Source organism: Trichomonascus vanleenenianus, assembly GCF_965637985.1.
Source record: "Trichomonascus vanleenenianus strain CLIB 3782 genome assembly, contig: TRVA0_032S, whole genome shotgun sequence".
NCBI lineage: Eukaryota > Fungi > Ascomycota > Dipodascomycetes > Dipodascales > Trichomonascaceae > Blastobotrys > Blastobotrys vanleenenianus.
Genome location: NW_027481855.1, coordinates 1 through 21,643, shown reverse-complemented (window position 1 = coordinate 21,643; position 21,643 = coordinate 1). Strand labels below are relative to the sequence as shown.

The following is a 21,643-nucleotide window of genomic DNA, read 5'->3' as shown; positions in this document are numbered from 1 at the left end:
CAAATAGGAGCACTTCAATCAAGTTCTAACAGCAATGTGAATAATATTGGCATTTGGACTAAAGGCTTCTGGAATACTTCATCTGAAGGTGAACTTGTAATGATAGTGGTTCGCTTATAGCTAATTGCTTGTAAGCATCCGAACTGTTAGACACGGATATTGAAATCTTTATGGCCCACAAATTATCACTGTATTCTAAAAACATATTAAGTGCCCTGGAGCATTCAACTGAATCTCAAGTCATTCCATATTAAAAACAAGGGTTCCGACCTTTTCTATAGCTAACTTAGTACTTCAGCCAAGAGAAGATATCTCAGGTACTCAGGTACGAATGTCCCACACAGACAGACCTCTGAGACTATTTTTCCATGCCCTTGGTAAAGTGACATGAATATATCTTAGGGTATGATATGGGCAGTTAAATTATGTTTATTTGTTACATGAGTTATAGATTGATTTAAAATGAGAAAAGTGAGAGAGTCTAATGCTACAGCTGTCTTGTAGAGTGAGGGAGAAAACTACTCAGCTTAAGGGTGATTCTACCGCGGTAGATATACAGGTAAGTTAATCTGTTCTTCACATTACAGAGCTCTGCAGCTCTGAAACCATGTACAATAAGTAAATGGAGTAGTAAATCATAATCACCAATTCTATCTCCTTTGAGGGGGTAACGCCATGAATGAAAATCTATTACGTCTTTGAGAGACCGATGGCCAGAGACATCACTTAAATACAGGTACATGTAATCTTTCTTATCGGCGATTCTTTCTATGTCAATTGGGTCCCTTGATTGCACCGCATTTGCTTCGTGAGGATTAGTTACCCCCCCCCCCTTCCCCCCCAAGGGACCGGGAAACAGTTCTCTTAGGAGATTAAAAACCGAAGGCCCTTCATCTTTGGGATTGTGAGCTTGTAGAAGTTCAATTACTCCCTGGGTCTGGGTGGCGGTCTTTGTGAGTCGTTGAGAGCACTGGGTCTACGGTAACGCTATTTGGTTAAATGTAACTAACGCAACCGGTTCACAGTACCTGAATGGCGATTTAACCGGAGAGAAGGGGGGGTTTGGGGGGTCTCCCCCCAACTACGGGGTCTGGGGCAGAGCCCCAGAAGTAGAATTGCTGGATAGTGTATACCGGCCAGCTACAACAACCACAGTTATACAGCAAAAGATGCAAAGAAAAAAATGTTCATACAACTAAATACAAACAAGATTAAGAAGTGAGCTCCATGATGGTGTTGACAATGTCACCCTTGTTCTTCTTGAGAGCAGCAACCGCCTTGGCCTTGGAGGTGTTGGCCTGCTCCATGACGATCTTGAGATCCTCCTCCTTAATACCAGTGGTGTCCACATCAGCATCGTCGACTGGCTCTTCCTCCTCCTTGCTCTCGTTCAAACTAGCGTTGGCGACAGCAGCCTCAAGGTCAGCGGTGACCATGTCCTTTGGCACAGATGGCTCGATGTGCGCCGCAGCGGTCTGCTGCTGGAGACCAGCCAATTGGTTGGCAAGAGCAGCCTGGGAGTTGTCAATCTTGGCCTCACCGAACACAACGTAGGTGCCGGTGGATGGGTTCCTGAACACCTCTGGGTCGGTAATGGTGAAGACAATGCCTCGGGCTCGCTTGAAGAACACTCGCGAGATGCCCTCGACCTTCTTGAGGTTGAGCTTGGCAATGAGCTTTCGGGCCTTCTTCTCGTTTCGGTTGTGGATGGCGACGCCGGCACCGTTGGTGACCTCCTCGTTGTCCTCAACGTCCTCGGTGATCTCCTCGATCTTTGGGTTCTGGGCTTCTTCGGCAGACACTGCGACACATGCTGCGTTAGTCGACACAATTGGCAATTGACCCCGCTACTTACTCGTTTAATTCTTTCGTGCTAAAAGTGTCAAAAGTGAAAATTTTGTATGTTGGGGTGTCCCCTTTTTCGATGTTGCTTGCCCCGGGCCAATTGGGACATGGGAGGTGCGCGGTAGCAACAGCCGTGCGGCGCTTGAGCCGCACTGAAAAAATAGGGGGACGACCCGGCTTTCTTGAGGGGCCAGCCCCTCAAACTCCCCGTGGCTCAGCTTCGCTGAGATTTTGGGGGATTTACGTGTGGGTTCGTCAATTGGCCCCCAAACCCACGTAGCTCCGCTTCGCGGAAGATCAATCGCTATCAGAGCGGGTGTTATTAGTGTCCAAAGGAATGTATTCGAGGGCCAGCCCTCGAGCTCCCGTAGCTGGGGGCCAGCCCCCAGACCCCCGCATCTTGCGGAATGGTGACGATGTAATAAACCTCTTCGACGGTTAGTCGCGGTAAATTGCTCGCTTGTGCTATGCAATTGGTGTTCGTGCTAGAGGCGTAACGACCTGTTGCTAATGTATCAACAGCAGACAGATATACAATTACAATGCTTATCGTATGCTGTACCAGTATTAAGCTTAGTCGTAGCGAAAACAGTATTTCTCGGTTGAATGTTAGAAACTTTTTTGGTTCTCTAACGTGCCAAGGTTGCTATGCGGAGATTCCCGTAGGAGCGTGTATTGGCAGTCGCTAAGTTCTATCCCTCATTTGAATGGGTTAGTTGAATATATGGGACAAAATAGTGCGGGTGGTTTACTGTAGTATTGCTCTTCTTGGTGTTGTATACTTTAGCTGATAGGTTTGGGCCACAAGATTAAATATCAATACCATTCGTGGTACAGCGTACTACGATACTACCGTACAATGACAGGTACAGCTTTTCTGTAGTTCGTTTCTTTATTACTACTGTAATCAGTGTAGGGCATATTATGTGGAGCCCCCACTCATGTCTGGGAGGGCTATGTGTTTCTTACACATTGTCTGCTTGATGAAGGATGCAATAGGTGGCTGGAAATGAGAATTTCCCGTTTGCCTAAAGTTCTGCGCATTCATTTTATCGCATCGGCTTGCCAGATATCAGCTATAGCCATAGTCTTACTCAGCCTAATGCACAGACACAACCAAGATTTAATGTTATACCGGTACAATGATATGATCCTACGAGAATGTATCCTCGTCAACCGTTGAAAATAGCAATAAAAGGATACAGTGATCTCTGCAGCCCGTATATTTAAAGCATAGTTATCAAATATTCTTTATAGTCTCTGCGAAATATGATAATTTCACATATACAACAGTGCCGTTACATCGTACGATAGCGGCACTCTACAGAGAATTCTGTGCACTGCCAAGCAGACAAGCTTATCCATGCATGTTGGAGTCAAAATGGAGAAAAATGTCCCCATGGAAGCTCTCTCAAGGCACTTAAATCAATAAAAACTACCACTGGTGTTATTTAGCAATTGCTCGTCAAGCTATAACATTGACGGTCTATATATGGTAACAGCTAACAAAGCACCACCACAAACCTGTGACTTGTGGGACAAACTACAATGTGAACTCTACGTGAGACCATTCGATCTCCGATAGGCTTGAAATTGTTACGGCAACTGGTAATACTTCCCCAGTTGCGTAACGTCCCTAAAGGAGATACACTGGACCCACCTCTTCAAGCGGACACGCGAATCGAGGCGGAGCACTAGACCAGGGCTTGAGGGGCTGGATATCTCGTCTCAAATGGCTCTTGTTATTGCATCAGTGATTAAGAAAAATGTTAGTGCCTAACGGTAATGACTGAAAGAAATGCATTCGGTGCTACATAAAATGATTCGGATAAATACTACGGCTAAGCGCTACCGGTACGTATTAGTAAAACTGTGGTACTACGGCAAAGAGCGAGGTTTGTTAGTCTTACATCATTGCATATGGGCCCGGTAAGAACCGAATGGGTCCGTGCGAACAATCGACTCCCCGGATCTGAATCAAGTGTGAAAAAGATGAGAAACTTTTGGAAATAGTTGATTACGTGGCTGAGAGTGTTTTGGCCCCTTATTTTCTATAAAAAAATTTCAGAGAGTGGGAACTATAGAAATTTTCGGTGGTGAGCTTCCGATAGCGGGAAGTGGTAACCCTCCACCATTCGGTACGGCTGTCTTGTTCCGCAGGATTGGAGTACGCTCTACATAATATTGTCCGGTACATTGGAAAAAAGAACGACTACATACAGCTACAGCTTTGAAATGAAGGATTTCTTGCACATCCGAGCATACATTACACGTGCTGCTCTACGGCACGATTGCAGCGGATAGCAGGGAATGCACAGTATCACGGTCCACAGCACAGTGCCCTCTGCTATGATCCCCCTCTTACCCGCACTGTCCTATGCATATACTGTACAGAAACGCTGGTGAAAACTTTTTTCGCGGTAATCTACCCACTTCCCGCGGACATGTATCCTCGGAAGCGGGTGGCTTGGCCCCCATGTGAAGGCGCGCAGACCGTACGCACTTTCGGATATGTGGCCAGTCGGGCCATTTCGCCATTCGGATTTGTTTTTTCCGCTAGGGAAAGCTGTGACGAGACATGTTCAAAAAAAGTGTCAATAAATCTGAGGGTGAGTGATCGTCGTAGATTTGGTCTCCTTTTGACGTGGGAGCCGTCTTTTTGTGGAAAAAAAGATCTGCCGAGGGGTATGAGCTTGGCGAAACAACCGTTAAACGTAATACGCTCCCCGACCCTTTTTTTTTGCTCCTTCGCAAGTATGCCGACCGAACTCTAGGCGCCAAGCAAAACGATGCGCCAATATAAAATAATAAAAAATAAAACAATAGCTATTGTATCATAGCCGAATCTTAGTCCATCATCATAGCTCCAAGCCCTGGTGCTACAGAATACTATAGGCCGGTATGACGTATCCCGGAGGTGCGGCGCAAGTCCACGAAAACATTGTAGTCCGGACCCAAATGTACGCTACCGGGTGGGATACGGGCCGGGCGCTTGCGCGTACAACGTTGCTTTTCGCGAGACCTTCCGGTCTGAGTCAGGGAGTTCAGTGCGCTCGATTCGGTTGTACCAGGAGCGAAACTGGTGAAATACAGTGACCCAATGTGGATCACAGGAACGAAAAAAATGAGATTGTGTGTTGCCATCGACAATAAATATATAAAAGCAGCCCAATCCCCGTATCCTTTTCTCACCTTCACAAGACTTTCGTTATACCATACTATTCGACTTTTTAAAGTCTGTCATTCTTTTCGTTTAATCACAGTCATTCTTTTGGTAAGTTGACTTCCCCCCCCTCCCTCTACCCCTAGATTGATTTCACAGCCACCACCCTCCCAAGCGCCAAGTATTTCTGGCTTCCACACAGCTTCTAAAAACTTCTACATGCCACCACTAAAATATACCAATTCCCAAAAAATGCCTATTATTAATTTACAAGAATAACGTCCTGGCTTGCATTACATCGAGGCGGTTGTTTACCCCTGGGTTGTCGTTCGCCGGTGTTTCCGTTGTGCCCAAATTCTCTCTTGTCCCGATCCGCCTAAATCTCGCCCGCGCACGCACATGCCCCGTTTGGGTGTCGTGCATGCCGCGGCTTCCCCCCTGGATGTTCCACGCCCGGGACATCGTTAAACCTTCGGACCCAATAAGGACGCGTCTCGTATGCGATGGTTGGAATTTACGTTCCTTAATGCCAGTATTATTGGGGCTTTGGGGCAAGGGATGGGCACATGGACGAACGCGTTATGACAGACCGGCATGTTGTTATTTTTTTTTCTACATTGTGAGGCGATGGGGTGACGATGAGGCGGAGTGCATTCAAAGCAAATCGGCAAGGATATGTAAGCTTTTCTGACTGTTATGCTTATGCTTATGCTTCGCCTGTACTCTGCCTCCCTTCTGCCGCTTCCCCTTTAAGCCCGCAGTATACTTGGTGAGCGTACCCAGCAGGTTTCACTACACGTATTGCGTGAAACTGTCACTTTTTTTCGGGTATTCGTTACGCGACCCCCTGGCAATTCTTACTTCTACTATTCGCTCTCTTTTGAAGCTGTCACTCCTTTTTATTTTTATTTTTCAAGCTGAAGGTGGAAAATTTAACTGTGAAATTAAATCAAGGGTTCTTTTTTGAAGTTTTGCGTTCTAACATTTCGCTCTTTTACAGGACTTTTTCCTAAAAAATTTTTAAAAAAAGATGAAATATGCTCTTTTCTCTACCGCTCTTTTGGCGTCCCTAGCTGGCTCTGTGGTCGCCTCTCCAATTGAGCAGCACAACGTTGCCCACCACCAGCACAAGCGAGCCTACGCGACTGAGTTCGTCCACGTTACCGTTACTGTCGACCAGTATGGCAACCCAATTAACGGTCAGCCACGACCAACCCAGGCCGCTAACAACCTGAACCAGAACGCTGCTGTGCAGAGCTCTTCTTCTTCCTCCTCTTCTTCTTCTTCTTCTTCGGCTGCTGCCCCAACTACCTCCTCTTCCTCCTCTTCCTCTTCTTCCGCTAAGGCCACTACCCTCCAGACCTCTGTGGCCCCATCCTCCTCCGCTCAGGCCTCCTCTTCCGCTCCAGCTTCCTCCGCGTCTGCTCCAGCGGCTTCGTCGTCGGCTTCTTCGTCGTCGTCTTCCAACAACGGCGGCTTCGGCGGTGATCTCCAGGCCTTCGTCAACCCAACTGGCAAGTTCGTGGATGGCACCATCGACTGCTCTTCCTTCCCATCCGGCAACGGTGTGGTTGCCCTCGACTACCTTGGCTTTGGCGGCTGGTCCGGCATTGAGCACATGAGCGACGGTTCCACCGGCGGCTCCTGTGACGAGGGTGCCTACTGCTCCTACGCGTGCCAGCCAGGTATGTCCAAGACCCAGTGGCCATCCTCCCAGCCTGCTAACGGTGTCTCCGTCGGCGGTCTCGTGTGCACTAACGGTAAGCTTTACCGAACCAACACTGCCTCTGACTACCTCTGCGAGTGGGGCGTCCAGTCTGCTAAGGTTGTCTCCAACCTGTCCCAGGATGTCGCGATCTGCCGAACCGACTACCCGGGTACCGAGAACATGGTCATCCCAACTGTTGTTGAGGCTGGCAACTCTAACGTGCTTACCGTCGTTGACCAGGCCAACTACTACCAGTGGGAGGGCAAGCCAACCTCTGCTCAGTACTACGTCAACAACGCCGGTGTTTCTGTCGAGGACGGCTGTATCTGGGGTACCGACGGCTCTGGTGTCGGTAACTGGGCTCCTATTAACTTTGGTGCTGGCGCTGTTGGCGGCATTTCCTACCTGTCGTTGATTCCAAACCCGAACAACAAGCAGGCTGCCAACTTCAACGTTAAGATCGAGGCTGCTCCAGGCGCCACTGTTAACGGTAACTGTGTTTACGAGAACGGCCAGTACAACGGCGGTTCTGACGGTTGCACTGTTTCCGTTACCAACGGTGAGGCTTACTTCGTTCTTTACAACTAAGCCTTGTCAGCTTCTTTGTGTTATTTCTAGATTCTTTTAACCGGTTCTTTTTTTATACATTTTTTATCCTTGTAGTTGTAACTCGTGGTTCTGCTAGTACCAAGTGACCAATTCAGTCTCAGGTCTTCTTCAACAGTTCAATCTCAGTACCTTGTGTCTCGAGCAATTCACAAAACGCTATCTGAAGTATTTCATGGGGGACCAGTCCCCCAAACCCCCCTGGGGCTCCGCTACGCGGAGAATTGAGCCGTACGTGTACGTCAATCTGGCCTATTTGCTTGATGACGAGAAAAAATAGGCGTAACAAATCTTGTTACAAAAATTGTGACAAATTGTAACAGTCATCGTTACAACGGTGTAACGGCTGCTCTGGACAGGGAACGTTGTACAGGTGCAGTTAAGGTAATATGCAGGTCTTATAGCCATGTTTTGTTGTTGTCTCAACAGCACCGATAAACGAGGTTCTATAATTGAACCTGGATGAACTTCGTCGTTTCAATTCGGCGATTAACCCCCTTAATTGGAACCATGTTGAGCTCACTATCAAAGATTATATAGCCCCGACTTCTCGGACGATGATGCTATGCTTTACGATCACGCGCCGCTGAAACTGCATGAGATACGAACTTAGAGGAGATTGTAGAGCAAGCTATCGCGAAGGAGAACGCCTGTAAGAGTGTTCAAGTCCTGTTGGCTAAGTTGTACGTCGAATATCTGATTCGTGGGGTTAAGTATAACGACACTATGGCTGCTGAGCTTGACATTGCCCCTGATTGAATGAAGTGGCTTTTAGTATCAGCCAGAGAGGCGATGGTTACCTTCCAGATATCCTTTTGAAAGAGTTTAGAGGACGGCCAAACGTGGCCTTTGAATTCACTATTGTGTCCGACGAAGCAGAAGTAACCACGAGTTTGCTGAAAAAGCTAAAGCCGTTTGACCGGCCAGAGAGAGCTACGATGGAATTTAGACTCTTTGGGGGCGCTAGGACTCAGATCAATCCCGCCGCATTTAAGTGTCTCAGAAAAATCGAAATGAGGAGCATCTCTTTCAATTGGACGAAGGCGCTATCAGCATGTCTAAATCTCACTGAACTTAGGTTGCCTGAATTTGTTTAATATGACGAATTTGATGGAACCACGTCATAAAATGGGGCAGATAAAGGCTCTTTGCTTTCAATGCCAGAAAACAGACCAGTTAGTGCAGTTGCTGAACCACTTCTGGCCATCGGAATCGCTGTACTTGGTGCATGATGGATCCTTAAGGAATACTCCTTGATGAAAATCTTATGGCCTCCACGCCGGGTGTGCCAGGGTCTGATGGCCATGAGTATCTCAATGGCGATGATGACTACTCTCATAGCGACGATGATGATTTTGACGACTATGCAGATAAGAAGATTGCAGAGGACAAGAGTGCCAAACGGCCCAAGATTGTGGCCAAGTACTGCAACTAGCCATTTGAACTCTCAACGCTCTAACAAGCTTTTGGTTACAGCATTAGTGACGCAACAGAAAACTGATCTACCAACTAGTGAATTTAATTCAATAGCATCAATGAACTACCATGGCCTATTAACGATTGAAATCAATTCACTTGTTGGTAGCCCAGGCCTCTAACTGGGAAGAGAAGTGCCATGAAGATGATATTTGTAGAAGTTCAGTTAATATATTCCTCTTGCCAAAATCAACTCCCTGTAAACTATAAAGTACTTTCTCTGTGCAGAGCTATATATATGCTTGATTACGTGCATCATCCCCATAACGTGGTTAAGTAGGTCTTTAAATACAGCGGAACTTTTCATGATCCTTTATGACTGCTATATCGATAGTACCAATGTTTTCATTTCAATAGGCTCGGCATAATGATTAGGTTCTATCCATTGTCTCAGGAATTGGCATTTTTACGAAATAGTTTACCGGTAGCTACTAGTAGCCAGAAGGAAACGGCCTCAAACTATTGTTAGATCGCGGAGTTCTCCGCAACGGACCGTTACAAGTACGTTACTTATAACGCGGCGCTTCTATTGGAACAATTCATCGGACCATCGATAGTAAATTGTCAAAACTACATCAAAAGTATTAAAGGAGCATGAATTATTCCGGGACTGCTGTCCAAACTACCACTTTCGAACTGGGGCCCAAACCCGACGCGAAGCGTCGCCCCGGGGGGTTTGGGGGGCTAGCCCCCCAATTTACCTATCTCGATATATTCAAACCATTGAAGAAATAATTAGTTAAACGAACCCTTAATTCGCAGCTTCCGGTCTCGCTTCTCCAACGGACGAGGCATGCGCCCGCCATGGACCCGGAGATTGTTCCTCAGCGCTGAGGCCTCCTCCTTAGTGAGATCCAGATCCCGCTTCTTCCTCTTCTTCTTCTCCCCAAGATCCCGCTTCTTCTTCTTCTCCTGGTGCTTGAACCCCTTACGGTCCGGAGCGCTCTCCTGGTACTCCTCAACGGGAATGTCGCCAATGAACGCCCGGTCGCCAAACCCGCCAATATAATGAATCTTCTCCGGCACAAACTTGACCCAGAAAGAATCGTGGACCGCGTCAGAGCCCGGCAACCACCACTTCGCGTCGGGGTGAACCGCCAAGAAGCACCGAGCAAGCCGCTCCTGCTCCTCCTCAGTCACATTGTCCAACGGCTCAGCGGAACCAGTCAACGTGATTCGAGGACTTCCCGCTGGGCTCTTGGGGATTCCGCCAGGGAATCGATACCTGTTGTGGTATGGGTGCTGTCGGATGTGGAAGCTTGCCTTGGACCCTTCATTGATGTTGGTGAACGCGGTCGAGATGTTCATCCCAATCAATGTGAGGGTCCCGTCTTCGTAACAATCCGCGTAGTACTCCATCTGGCCCGTCGGGTCGCCTTTTAGGGACCCGGATTGGAAGACAGTGCTCAGGGTGCCAATATCTTCGCGGTTCACAAGGGTACGGGCGTCCCGTGCCACGGTCCCCTGCTGCTCGCCAATGGGTAGGGCCGCTGTGAACCCAGCCACAATGCCAGCCAGAGCGCCTAACTTCATGATTGAATATTCAACCGTTGACTATTATACAATCGATGTTACTTAGTTATATATCCCTGGTACTATCGGGGTTGGGGCTTAGGTCCCCCCCCTTAATTGCCCAATCGGGAAACACTGCCCATACCGGCACGTCTAACTGCGGAACCAGGAGGTTTGCTCCTCGGGGCTTGAATACGGCGACGAACGACGGGATATGCGCATATATTTGCACAAATCTTTGGTCAGTGGACTTGGTACCTTGTGGAGACGATTCAATTGGCCAACTCCACTTACCAACGTCTTATCCTTCCTGTAACTAATTTGTTCCCAACCACTCCTGTAACCAGTTTTGCTCCTTCAACTAGTATTTACTCCCTATTAGTGCTAGCACTAGGTTGTATTCGAGGGCCAGCCCTCGAGCTCCCGTAGCTGGGGGCCAGCCCCCAGACCCCCGTATCTTGTAACAACTTTTTCGACCCACCCGTAGCAAACTCTCGTCACAATTCCTAACATACCGCAACAGCCCAATATCTCCGCGCAGCGGAGCCCCAGGGGGGACTGGTCCCCCCATTGCACATCGGAGTGTGTATTCGAGGGCCAGCACCTCGAGCTCTCGTAACTGGGGGCTAGCCCCCAGACCCCCGTATCTCGGTTACACGTGCGTAACAATCTGTGACAAAACTCCGTTACAACGCGTTACGTATCTTGTTACAGATTCTTGTTACGCACGGCACAACTAATCACTGTGAATTAACACAAAAGTTAATTTAGCAAAACTAATAGTCGGGTGCCCGAGAATGCAGCTGCATGGCAAGGCATGGGGGCTCTATAGGTATAATACAAGTGGCTATAGGTAATATAAATGGCTGTGGCACGGCTCTGGATATGGCTAAAACAGACCCAGTGCGTAGATAGCGAAGAGTATTGCAGCACGTTTAATATAACTCCTCGGGCTATCAATCCAGCTCTCTTTCCTACACGAAACAAGCGGACCATCCAAGCATGTGCTAACTGAAGAATAAGAAGTAATATATACATTCCCTAGTCCAATTAATCATCCAGTGATGTTGGATCATGACTTTATCAGACGAGAGATCTGTGGGGTGATGGCTCGATCCGGGGTCGGGCCGGGTGCACGGCCGAACTGATCGGCTGCCCGAAGTGGCATAAATTTTCGTTTGCGGCTGAGCCTTTATCAGATAAATAGGGCTTGGCGGAGATTATTTTGATCGGATCTTGATTTAAATATTTCGTGCGTCTCTGTTATTTGTTTTATCACTTTATTTATCTCCGATAAATCGTTGAAAATGGGTCTCCTTGATAGAATTATGAAACGGTCGGTTGATCCGACTTCTGAGCTCAAAGAACTGTTCCCCATTGCAGATTGTGCTCCTGAAGACTGCGATGGATGTGCTGTGAAGTACCCGTCTTCTATGAAAATAGACCACGAAACTCCACTGTGGGGATCTGCTCCAGTATGGGCACTACAGATTCTGACCGCCACCGCCAAAACAGACTGGCTTCATGATGTGAGTGACGAAAAGGACTCCATGGCACATGCTCTCAAGCCACACGTCGGAGAGCTGGAGAAAATTGCTGGGGGCCGGATCAAGCTGAACGCGACATCCATGCCACTGTCAGACGAGCACTTTGAGAGCGATAGTAGTGACATCCACGATCTGTCAGCTGACATTGTGCTGTTGCCCTATTTCATCAAAGTCCACACTAGACCAAGCCGGGCCGCCGCAGACCTTACAGAAGTCGCTAAGGTGTTTGCCAATGGCGACCGCGAAAAGTTCCAGGTGGCTCTAGAGAGAATCACCGCCAGTTCGCTGCCAACTGGCGGATTAGTCACTCCATTGCACGATAAGGTGCACATTTTGCTGTGCTCACACCGAACGCGAGACAAGCGGTGTGGTATTACTGCTCCCTTGCTCAAGAAGCAGTTTGAAATCGAGCTGCGGCATCACGATCTGTACCGGGACGCCAGTGACGACAGGCCGGACGGAGCTCGGATCCACTTTGTGTCCCATGTTGGCGGCCACAAGTTCAACGCTAACGTTATTATTTATTTGCGGTCCGGGGAGACTCTGTGGATGGCGCGTGTCCAGCCGGTTCACGTCAAGGCCATTGTCGAGCACACCATTCTGGGGGGGCAGGTCTTCCCGGAGTTGATGAGGGCCGCTTTTAAGGCCGATTGTGTAACTTGGTAATTTACCAGTATATTCTTTGGCAATCATTTGCAATCGTAGTTTCTTGGTATTTCTATTTTTTTATTTGGATTTTATAGATCTATTTTTTAATTGGATTATGGATATTGAATATTTCTAGGACATAACGTTTTTGAATGTTTCTATGATAGAGTACGTACATATGCTCGGGACCCACTCCACGATAGATCTTTCGATTATGCAATGCATGTTTAACCCCAACGGGTGTCGATCACTCAACCCAGATACGTCGACATTGGCATTCAACTACACTGTATTTGTAATCACAATCTCAAAAGACCGTATTGGGTACGTGAAAAAAAAAAAGACCGTTTGCCTTGATATTTACAATGGTATACCGTATATTTCTGCGAAGAATAATTTCGTAAACGTCATAAATTATCACGTAATGAAGCACTTGGAAACGTTTTCCCCTGACCCTCGCGGGATTGGATGCACTGCGAGACTTAGTTGATATTCAACTGAATTTATTGTTGTATGAAAGATTATCTGTAATGTGCTATCGTTCAAAAATTTATGCTTTGGGGTTCCGAAATACCCTCCTCCATGAGATTTCGAGGTGTGTAAGTTGTACTGGGAATGAAAAATTACTCGGAAAAATCCACATAATGTCACTACAGGTAAGCAATCTGACCACCAAAATACAGAACTCGTTCATAAGTACTTACTTATTAAATACGAACATATGATAACATAGACCAAACAATTGCAATATACTTCCCAACCTATTACAAACGGGTAACAAACCGGAGAGTTCCTCCGCGAAGCGGAGCTACGGGAGCTCGAGGGCTGACCCTCGAAATGATACTGGGAAGAAGCACTAGGCAGTAGAGCGTATTCGAGGGCCAGCCCTCGAGCTCCTGTAGTTGGGGCTCTGCCCCCAAACCCCCATATCAACCTATAAATGAGCTAGTTAGAAATTTAAAGCTATTCGCCCAGGTCTAAAGTGCGTTTTTTACGTAGCGAAGATTACAACTCGTCTCGGAATTGGTTGTCGCCAAACACATTGAGAATGTTGATCTTCACCTTAAACTCGTCCTGCTTGTCCAACCCAACCGAAGAACCGCTCATAAGCTTGGTGAGTCGAGCAATCTCCTTGGAAATGTACCGCTCTCCCTTATCGGCGATTCGCTTGGCATAGTGACCATACCACTTGGCCGACTTCTCAGCAGCCTGCGACGCAGCCTCCACAACACTGTTCACAGCGGCTTCGCCCCCACCAACAACTCGCCGAGCCAGAGCATCCAGCGAAGCAACTCGACCAGCCTCATCGGTAAGCTTGCCCTCAACGGTTCGCGCAGTACCCGCTCGCTCATTGACAAAGTCAACAAAGTGGTCCACGGATCGACCGTAAGCGTATGGAACAGGCTCAGAGCTCTTGCCATCAAAGTACAAGATAGTAGGGTAGGCAGAAACACCGAACTGGCTAGCAATACCATTAGCCGACCCATCCGTACAGTCTACAAGAGCAATTGTCACATCATCCCGGGCAAAAACCTCGGCTGCCGCCTCAAACTCGGGCTTCATCTTCTTGCAGTGGCCGCACCACGTAGCAGTAAACGCAACCAGAGCAGGTTTCTTGCCCTTGCCTACAATGTCGTCAAAGTTGCCGTCATTGAGCGATACAACAGCACTTGGTGCCTCTTTGGCCAGCCGTGGCCTCAAGCCAGTCTTCTTAGTGATAATCTCTGTGAGAGTGCTGAGATCTCGGCCTTCAGCCTCCTCGACCGAGCCATCTGCGTTGATAAACTTGAGCGTCGGGAAGTACTCAACGTCAAACTTCTTAGCAGCCTTTCGGTGCTTATCTGCGTCGATCTTGATGATCTGGATCTTATCCTCGACGTGAGCGAATGAGTCCGCCAGCTCATCGTAGATTGGAGAGAGGGTCTTGCAGTGTCCGCACCACGAAGCGTATAAATCCAGCAGTGTTGGAATCTTCTTATCCAAGTACGACTGTAGGGTCTTATCTGTGGCCTCGATCGCTGCAGCCTCGGCTATAGCACACGCAGCGGCCAGTGCGGCCAGGAAATTGGTGAATTTCATGGTGGAATTGCGAGATTACTGCTGTGGATGTTGGTATATGCGATGTGGGATGCTGAATAATTCCGGGACACGTTGATGATATGGCTCCGACGACCCCCGCGTCACATAATATACCAGCGTAGGGAGGGGGGTGGGGAGAAGACACGACTCTACGGGTGTTTGGGCAACTGTATACCATGTAATACTATTTCGTTATTAAAGCAGTATATTCCTCATTAGCTATAAAACCAGTACCTTCTTCGCTATTGGCCGAGAGGGTCCTAGATATCCTCGGAACACTTCATCCGCAATACCTAAATATGATGTATTGCAGCACTCGTCCGAAATTTGCAGACAAATAAGGGGCAGTTTTGTTTAATTCTAGATAGGTGCCTATAGGAGTACGTGTGATGTCAGGAGCTAAAATATTTAGTGGTTTATTCGACTAATGGAAACGGGTGTTCAATCACGTAATATCATGGTACTATTGACAATGCGGCGATCCGGGACAACAAATTGTTAGGGCCCGCTAAAAGAACTAGGCATGTGGGGACGCTGCGTAGTTCTAAAACTGAAATTGGATGCAAATCTCTGATGTTGTAGACTGTGTAAAGTTTTTGATAAAAGAGATCTTTGAGGTGTGTGAGCACCCAGGCTTGGAGTTTCATCACCCGGAATCATGGGCTCTAACACCTATTGGGAAAGCCAGCTCGAACATCTACGGTAGATTGTAGACAGATGATACATTTGAAATTGAGTGATAAACGACCGTTGACACCTCGACCGTTATCGGCCGTTTGCTATCTGAAGCATGAAAGAATACTGCATATATCGCAATAAACTGAACCCTCGGTCAAGGCAGATTCAGGCAAAATTCCAAGGCATAATTTTCCAGCCAGATGGTGTATTGTGCTTTCATTGTACATGCAAACCCCCAAAAAACTGTAAAAGCCCACGTTAATTGTGGAAGCACACGTGAGATAAAGAAATGAAAACGCACACCTCCTTTCGTCCACCGACTCCATGATAATTGACCAAGGTAGATCCTATATAAACCATGCCATTGCACGGTGGAAAAGCCATTAACCAGCTCCAAAAATCGCTACATCATGAGCGTTAATAAGTCGCCCGATTTCAAGGACGATGTCGTCGAAGAGGCGCGAAGTATCTCCTCTACTGAGGGGGGACAAATCCGTGGACTCAACATTGATATTGACGCACTAAATCTATCAAAGACCCAACCCGAATTCAGTTTCTTTGGCATACGGAAAACAGCCAACTTCGATAAGGACGCCATCGCAACTCAACCGTCCGTGTTTGATGACCCTAGCAAGGCGCAGCTATACTGGCCCAAACACGATTACGAAAACGTCCACCGACTAGACCCAGAAGCGAGATGGACATGGAAGGAGGAGTTTAAGATTGTGCGTAAGATCGACTTCAGGATCATGCTCTGGGTTGCCCTCATGTTCTTCTGTCTTGAGCTTGATCGGTCGAACCTTTCTCAAGCGCTTTCAGATAACTTCCTGGATGACTTGAACTTGAATACCAACGACTACAACAATGGAAACACAATTTTCAAACTGGCCTTCTTGGTTGCAGAGCTACCTTCTCAATTGATTTCGAAACGGGTTGGCCCTGATAGGTGGATTCCATCTCAGATCTGTTTGTGGTCGATTGTTGCCATATTCCAATTCTTCCTTTCCGGAAGGGCGTCATTCTATATTACCCGAGCCCTGCTGGGTCTCCTTCAAGGTGGATTTATTCCAGACGTCATCCTCTACCTTTCTTACTTCTACACGGGTAAAGAGCTTCCAGTTAGATGCTCCTGGTTCTGGTCTTCTATGTACCTCGCAGATATCGCATCCGCGTTCCTCGGCTTCGGCATTTTGCATATGGGAGGCGTCCACGGAAAGGCAGGATGGCGCTGGTTGTTCCTCATTGAGGGTGCATTTACGCTAGGTGTTGGACTTCTGTCGTTTGGAATGATGCCTGCAGCACCAACCGCTACTGCAGGATGGCTCAGAGGGAAGAAGGGTTGGTTCACCGAGCGTGAGGAAGTCGTAATGACGAATCGAGTGCTTCGTGATGACCCAACGAAGGGAGATATGAACAATCGACAAGGTATCACACCAAGAATTCTGTGGAATTGCATCAAAGATTATGGGCTATGGCCTATTTATCTGCTGGGACTCCTCTTCTCCCTCCCTGTCGCTCCTGTCAGCAACTATTTGACACTCACCCTACGATCCCTTGGATTTGGTACATTCGAAACAAATCTACTCGTCATTCCTTCTTCCGTGCTTACACTGTTGATGCTGCTACTCTTTACCTACTTGTCTGAAGTTATAAACAGCCGGACATTACTGGCCGCTTGTTCTCAGTTCTGGGTGTTCCCTTGCCTCGTTGCGCTGAATACATTTGGTGCAACTACAAACAAATGGGCGAAGTACGCCGTCACTACTATCCTCATTGGCTACCCGTATCCGCATGCAATTCAAGTAGCCTGGACCTCGAGGAATTCCAATACGGTGGGTGCCAGAACTGTATCTGCATCGTTATACAATATTTCTGTGCAAATCTCCAGCATTATTAGCGCGCAGATATATCGCAATGATGACAAGCCCTTATATAAGAGAGGCAACCATGTCCTCTTGGCTCTGAACTGTGTTGCAATGCTTGCCTACGGATTCACTTGGTTATACTACCGGGAGTTGAACCGACGAAAGGAGAAAGTTTGGAAAAATATGACAGCGGATGAGCAAGACGAATATTTGGCTACAACCACTGATTCGGGATCTAGACGTTTAGACTTTAGATATGCCTATTAGGCGAAGATATAGTATAAATGGATGAATTTGAAAGAGAACTACCTAGGTATGACTACTGGCAGACGCGCTAAATATTTCACGAGGTATAGTTGTCAAGACTATCTTGCTTCTGTACTAAACTCACAACCTGCAGTACCTGGAATTGCCCTTTTCCGCATTTCAAATCGGTAATGGTGATACGAGTATTACCTTACCAGTAATTGTTCAAGATAGGAGAATACACCAGTACCAGTGTTTTTTTTTCCCTTTAATTGGGAACCTTCCAAAAATCAAGGAATTTTTCCAGCATTTTACCGCTAGAACTCAAAGCAAATTTTCATTTGGTTGCGACCTCTTTAATTCAAATTGAGGAGATTTCTCAAGGCGTATTTGATTCTGAGTACCGGTATTTAATATATTAATTTCTTCTTGCCCAGTGGCATTAATTGGCTAAAGAATGTCGGTAGTAATGGCTAGAAGTCTTATCATCTATCAAGTTCCACACATGGGAACATTCAAATTCAAGACTGCAGCAACAGCATTACGTGTACGGTACTAGAGTAGTATATACATACGCTAGAAACATAATTCTAAGGCTGAAAGTGACCTGAAATACTATGATCCCAATTTTGTACCCGGTAAAATGGCTAGAATTGGTATCAGCTAGTCAATTCCCCTCGGATATCCACTAACTCCTCATAACCATGTGAATTTAGGGTTGCAAGGGAGGGGCTATTATTTCCCACGGCTCTATGGACGCGGTTTATTTCGGGTCAAATCCCGATTTTCCTGCTGCCACGGCCAAATAGTCAACCAACACCCTTATTTGAATCAGGGCAAAATCTAATAAACACAAAATCCCCCTGTTGCGCTGAAATGACATACACGGTACTTCTCGGCTAAATTGACCTGCAATAGCCACCCCCGTACAGCTAAATGTGCCGGGTGAAACAGCGGGGTAAGTGGCTGCAGTATAGCAAAAGCCGTACGTACGTTATCAAAAACACGGTCTTTGCATATTCGTATACACGGCATTTGGTGGGGCCATGCATGATGTGCCTTGAATGTTAATCTCGGGTATGTGAAAGTTGCCATAATTTGACAAGGAATATAGCTCGCTGCTTTATTCCGGGTCAATTGAAGATTTGTGCTGCTTAACAATGAGAGAGCGCCTTCAATGATACCCAAAGAGAAATAGCGATCTTTCGGAATAATGTTATGGAAAGCTGATTCAAAAATGGATGGAGAATTCGGGGTTCCTTGCAGAAGGAAGAGTGTCATTTTACACCCATTCAGTTTGAACCGGGGAAGCATAAGCACCCATCAAATTGATAGGGACAAATAACTGTATTCTTCCTGAGAACAAATCTCTGGATATTACATCGAGCAGAAATGTTGATCCCCGGAGAATACGGATGTGGAGAGAATATCAGGCAAATTCATAATCGATTACACATTCCAAAACCTCAAATTTATCCGCTCGTTACCTCTTAGATAACTTGCAGCTTTGAGAGGCGGACTCTCTCAGTAGGTCGACTGGAGTCCACGGCCTGGGTATAAAAAGGTCACTTCTCGCTCTTTAGGACTCATATTAGATCAAACAAGATCAAATAAGAAATAACAATTGACAACGATGAAGCTCCTTCCAACTGTTGTAACTGGTATTTGTGTCGCGGGCGCCCTCGCTTTCCCGTTTAATCCCGAGGAGCTGGCTAAGAGAGATGTCACCGCCTCGAGTACTGGTACTAACAATGGTTACTACTATTCCTTCTGGTCTGATGGCAATGGCGACGTTACCTACACCAACGGTGATGGAGGTTCCTATACCGTGGATTGGACTAACTGCGGCAACTTTGTTGGCGGGAAAGGCTGGAATCCAGGCTCAGCTCAGGAAGTCACTTACTCTGGCTCCTTCAACCCCTCCGGTAATGGTTATCTTTCCGTGTATGGGTGGACTACCAACCCTCTTGTCGAGTACTACATCCTTGAATCTTACGGCGACTATGACCCAGGCTCTGCTGGCACTTTAATGGGTTCCGTTACTTCTGATGGCGATACGTATGACATCTATGAGTCGGTTCGAACTAATGAGCCATCCATTGAGGGAACTGCTACCTTCAATCAGTACTGGTCCATTCGACGAACCCATCGAACCAGCGGTACTGTCACCACGGCTAACCACTTCAATGCTTGGGCTGAGCTTGGAATGGATCTTGGCGACTTCAACTATCAGATCGTTGCTACCGAGGGCTACGAGAGCTCTGGCTCGTCCTCTATTACTGTTTCTTAAACAAGCTAAAGAGCATTGGCATGTAAAGCTGCAGTATTTCACGCTATGTTCTCTTATCTTTTTTTCGCTATTAGTTTTAGGCTTTATTAAATCAATTAAATTGCGGTACCGGTAATAAGCTGGAAAATGAGCCTGTCAGTTTAACGTTAAATTTCAAAAAGACCAACTGTTACCGGTATACCAGTATTTCTTTCTCTTCCCCTCCTAAACGAGTTTTCTATATTTTTTTGAAGGCAATTGCTTGACAAATGAACTATTTGTACCAGCATTTCGAGATATTTGGAAACCACCAAAAAATTGAAATTCAATGCTGGTACATGTCTGGTCAATATTGCCGTTAATCGCTGAGTCTCGATTTTTACAAATACCGGTCGGTACATGTCGGGATATGGCACCCTCCAAAATCGCACCCTGTCGTGGATATACAGTCAACCCTCGTCAAGAGAAGTTAATTCAGACACGCTCAAAATTTCTTTAATCAAGTATTTTCCATTAAACACGGGATTCCGTATACATATGCACGCAAGTGTGCAACTTCATATCATGAAGTAGCTTCGAATGTCCTGCTGTTGCAAGCTAGCTTGTTGCCGCGACCTGATTTGGTTTTCCTCGGCATTCAGATGGGCTAATAGCTCTTTATTTCCTCCCGTTTGCTCTTGATACAGACGTAATCCCTGAAGCATTTCAAGAGCTTCTGGGTGGGATATAACTCTAACTGTTCGAGTTCTTCGTCTGAGTCCTCTGGTTCTTCGGGCTGGAATCTTGCAGCAATCTGCTCTTCAATCTCATTGAGATTGTCAACTAAATCCTCTTCCGCAGGATTGAGGAAAGTGTTGATATCCATTGCCTCTCGGATGAACTGTTCATCTCGTAACTGTTTGATGCCATCTGCAATTTCAGTCAACACCTCTGGACTACTCGATGTGGCCTGCAGTTGACCATAGAGCCCCTTACGGAAGCAATTCTGAATCGTAGTTGTTTTGACATGCAGCAATTGCCCATCTAATCGCAAAAAGGATATTCATCGTAGAAAGAGGATCTTTTCCAGCTTCATACTGAGTAAGGAGGAAACGAACCCAGTGCCTTCTACAATGCGCTTTCCATGCTCGGATTATACCTTGGTCTAACGGTTGACATAAACTTGTCGAATTTGGGAGTAACCAAACAACCACAACGTTCTTAAGATCCCGACCGCTGTTTGCAATCGTATTAACAGCAGGCTCATGCGCGGATAAGTTATCCATGATAAGGAGAACTCCGCGATTCAGTCGACTGTCAAACCAGCGTAGCCATTCTTCAAAAATGATATTGGTCATCCAGGCCTTTTTGTTGCTTCGATAAACAAGATTCAAATTGCGAATATCGATGTCTGCAGCGCTAAATGCTCGTGGTTTCTTCGCCGTTCCAATCACCCAGAGCGGAACTACATCAGAGCCATCCATATTACAACAAAAGTGGATTGTAATCCGCGCCTTATCTTTCTTTGTTCCGGAAGACTTCTCGTCGACGGGCTCTTATCTGGGACAAGCTTCCAGAAGAGTGCCGATTCATCGCAGTTGTATATATCTCGCGGGTCATATTTTGTCATGAGCCAGCGAACTTGCTGGATGTCAATTTCAGCACGTTTGGAAGCAGCCTCTCCATGCCGAGCGTAGGCCTTAATTGAATACCGATTTTGGGAATTTTGAAGCCATCCGTTACTGAAAGCCGGCATTTCTCACCCTTCGTTGCGTGGACCTATATTCCAAAAGTAGCTCGCTTGCAATTTGATCGTTATCTCCTTCTCTGCGAGTCTAATCCAGTCGTATAAAGCTATAGCTTCCTCGACTTCCGGCCAGCGCTGGACTCGATCGTGTTGGAAGTCAAAGGGACAGTGTGTATCGACTTCACATGTCTCAGCTTGTCATGATGAGATAGACCAGGGACCCGGAGATACTGGAGATACTACCACGACAGTAACCATTGATAGGTTACATGTTC

At 46.8% G+C, this 21,643-nt stretch overlaps 8 protein-coding genes across 8 annotated transcripts; 4 read left to right on the top strand and 4 right to left on the bottom strand.

The window, feature by feature from the left end:
• Nucleotides 1-1,211: 1,211 nt before the first annotated feature.
• On the bottom strand, nucleotides 1,212-1,856 carry EGD2 (Egd2p; the record flags this gene model as incomplete). The annotated part of the gene is made up of 2 exons (XM_076686023.1): nucleotides 1,212-1,801; nucleotide 1,856. Coding segments are annotated over 2 exons (591 nt in total).
• A 3,186-nt stretch (nucleotides 1,857-5,042) lies between these two features.
• On the top strand, nucleotides 5,043-7,304 carry SUN4 (SUN domain-containing protein; the record flags this gene model as incomplete). Its single annotated transcript, XM_076686022.1, has 2 exons — nucleotides 5,043-5,119; nucleotides 6,009-7,304. Exon 2 carries the CDS (start codon nucleotides 6,039-6,041, stop codon nucleotides 7,302-7,304), a length of 1,266 nt encoding a protein of 421 aa, XP_076539686.1. The 5' UTR covers nucleotides 5,043-5,119; nucleotides 6,009-6,038.
• Nucleotides 7,305-9,533: 2,229 nt separating this feature from the next.
• Nucleotides 9,534-10,331, bottom strand: TRVA0_032S00210 (CREG family protein; the record flags this gene model as incomplete). The annotated part of the gene is made up of 1 exon (XM_076686021.1): nucleotides 9,534-10,331. One exon carries the CDS (start codon nucleotides 10,329-10,331, stop codon nucleotides 9,534-9,536), a length of 798 nt encoding a protein of 265 aa, XP_076539685.1.
• Nucleotides 10,332-11,617: 1,286 nt separating this feature from the next.
• APD1 (sucrase/ferredoxin-like domain-containing protein) lies at nucleotides 11,618-12,523 on the top strand (the record flags this gene model as incomplete). The annotated part of the gene is made up of 1 exon (XM_076686020.1): nucleotides 11,618-12,523. The coding sequence occupies one exon, from the start codon at nucleotides 11,618-11,620 to the stop codon at nucleotides 12,521-12,523; it is 906 nt and encodes a 301-aa protein (XP_076539684.1).
• A 987-nt stretch (nucleotides 12,524-13,510) lies between these two features.
• Nucleotides 13,511-14,584, bottom strand: TRVA0_032S00166 (endoplasmic reticulum resident protein 29; the record flags this gene model as incomplete). The annotated part of the gene is made up of 1 exon (XM_076686019.1): nucleotides 13,511-14,584. The coding sequence occupies one exon, from the start codon at nucleotides 14,582-14,584 to the stop codon at nucleotides 13,511-13,513; it is 1,074 nt and encodes a 357-aa protein (XP_076539683.1).
• A 1,088-nt stretch (nucleotides 14,585-15,672) lies between these two features.
• On the top strand, nucleotides 15,673-17,394 carry TNA1 (high-affinity nicotinic acid transporter; the record flags this gene model as incomplete). The annotated part of the gene is made up of 1 exon (XM_076686018.1): nucleotides 15,673-17,394. One exon carries the CDS (start codon nucleotides 15,673-15,675, stop codon nucleotides 17,392-17,394), a length of 1,722 nt encoding a protein of 573 aa, XP_076539682.1.
• A 1,612-nt stretch (nucleotides 17,395-19,006) lies between these two features.
• Nucleotides 19,007-19,663, top strand: XYN1 (glycoside hydrolase family 11 protein; the record flags this gene model as incomplete). Its single annotated transcript, XM_076686017.1, has 1 exon — nucleotides 19,007-19,663. One exon carries the CDS (start codon nucleotides 19,007-19,009, stop codon nucleotides 19,661-19,663), a length of 657 nt encoding a protein of 218 aa, XP_076539681.1.
• Nucleotides 19,664-20,613: 950 nt separating this feature from the next.
• TRVA0_032S00100 (uncharacterized protein) lies at nucleotides 20,614-21,105 on the bottom strand (the record flags this gene model as incomplete). Its single annotated transcript, XM_076686016.1, has 1 exon — nucleotides 20,614-21,105. One exon carries the CDS (start codon nucleotides 21,103-21,105, stop codon nucleotides 20,614-20,616), a length of 492 nt encoding a protein of 163 aa, XP_076539680.1.
• Nucleotides 21,106-21,643: the final 538 nt, after the last annotated feature.